Here is a 1649-nt window from a genome sequence, read left to right on the forward strand (position 1 = left end):
CATAGAAAAATATATAATATTTAACCCATTGCTATGGTGTAAAAAAAATGAAACACAAAGGGACATGTTATTATAGAAAAGAAATAAAGAATAAATAAACGTTAAGATAGTAACAGTAACTCTGCTTCATCGCCCTGCCACATAACTGATTATTTGGTAATAAAACTATTTATCCTAAAAGTGTGTTTTTAATATTTCATATCTATTGTGTTGATTTGGTAACACAGGTTTGACAACACTGACTGCAGCCTACTTGACTAGTTAAATGTAAAAATTGAAAAAAATATCTCTGTTTAAAATGTCATAAACCCTGAAGTCCTCATTCATCATTAAATAACTTTAGATTATTACCAATACCAGGTTAATTATGTGTTTAGCAAATGACTTAAATGAACCTTTCTTGATGACTCTGGTTTCCATGGTTACCTGGAATCTTCTTGTGTTTTCTTCTGGGGTGCGTCAGTGCCCCAGCGGAAATGTACACATTATAAATATGCACATTTTTTATTTAACTCTGGCAAAGAGGACTACAAATAAGTGTGAGTTGTCGCAAGAAGAAGCTCCAGGTGACTTGTAATTCATGTCAGGAAAATTTTCCATTACATATAGTTTAGGTAAAATCATTTTCAGTTCCTCAATAATTTGTTCCATGCTTTTCCTTGACTGTCTCTTATTTCAGTGTGAATCAGGAACCAGGCACCATGGATCTCTGCATCACCATTAAAGGAGTCTCGTTCCTGCTGCAGACAGGTCTGGGCATTCTGGGTAACACATCTGTGTTGATGGCATACGCTCAAATCGCTTTAGTAGAGGCATGCCTGCAGCCTGTGGATAAAATCCTGGCTCACCTCGCTTTCAGCAACCTGCTGCAAATGCTGACGCGTGGTGTTCCACAGACAATGGTCATCTTTGGCCTGCACAACCTGCTGGATGATCCTGGCTGCAAAGTGGTGACATATGCCTACCGCATCAGCCGCGCCCTTTCTATCTGCCTCACCTGCATGCTGAGCGTCTTCCAAGCACTCACCATTGCACCATCAGTTGGGCCACTTCTGACCAAACTGAAATCTCGTCTTTCACAGCTGGTAGTGCCCACCTTTATAGGTCTGTGGCTCCTTAACATGACTATCTGCATCACCTCTCCACTTTTCGCCATAGCACCTCGAAATGGCACAGTACCTGCTTTCACTCTCAACCTCGGCTTCTGTCACGTTAACTTCCGTGACAGCCTGACATACGTGGTGAATGGTGCAGTTTTCTCAACACGAGACTTTGCTTTCGTGGCTGTTATGCTGGCCTCCAGCGGCTACATCCTCATCCTCCTTCAGAAACACAGCAGGCAGGTAAGGTCCATCCGACGCACTCAGCAAGGAACCTCCATGGAAATGCAGGCAGCTAAAACCGTTGTCATTCTGGTGGTGCTGTACACCATGTTCTTTGGCATCGATAACATGATCTGGATCTATATGCTGACTGTGGCCTGGGTCCCATCTGTGGTGGTGGACATGAGAGCATTTTTTTCATCATGCTATGCCACATTCAGTCCTTTTCTCATAATAAGCACCAATAAGAAGATAAAGGAGAGGATGGTGTGTGCAGTTGGAGAACAGACAGCTGAGGACTCCACAGAGAAACCAACCACTAAATGA

At 42.5% G+C, this 1649-nt stretch overlaps 1 protein-coding gene across 1 annotated transcript; it reads left to right on the top strand.

Moving 5' to 3' along the window:
• The first annotated feature begins 695 nt into the window (after nt 1–695).
• On the top strand, nt 696–1649 carry LOC128511276 (olfactory receptor class A-like protein 1). The gene has a single exon (XM_053484053.1). The coding sequence runs from the start codon at nt 702–704 to the stop codon at nt 1647–1649; it is 948 nt and encodes a 315-aa protein (XP_053340028.1). The 5' UTR covers nt 696–701.

Source organism: Clarias gariepinus, chromosome 23, assembly GCF_024256425.1.
Source record: "Clarias gariepinus isolate MV-2021 ecotype Netherlands chromosome 23, CGAR_prim_01v2, whole genome shotgun sequence".
NCBI lineage: Eukaryota > Metazoa > Chordata > Actinopteri > Siluriformes > Clariidae > Clarias > Clarias gariepinus.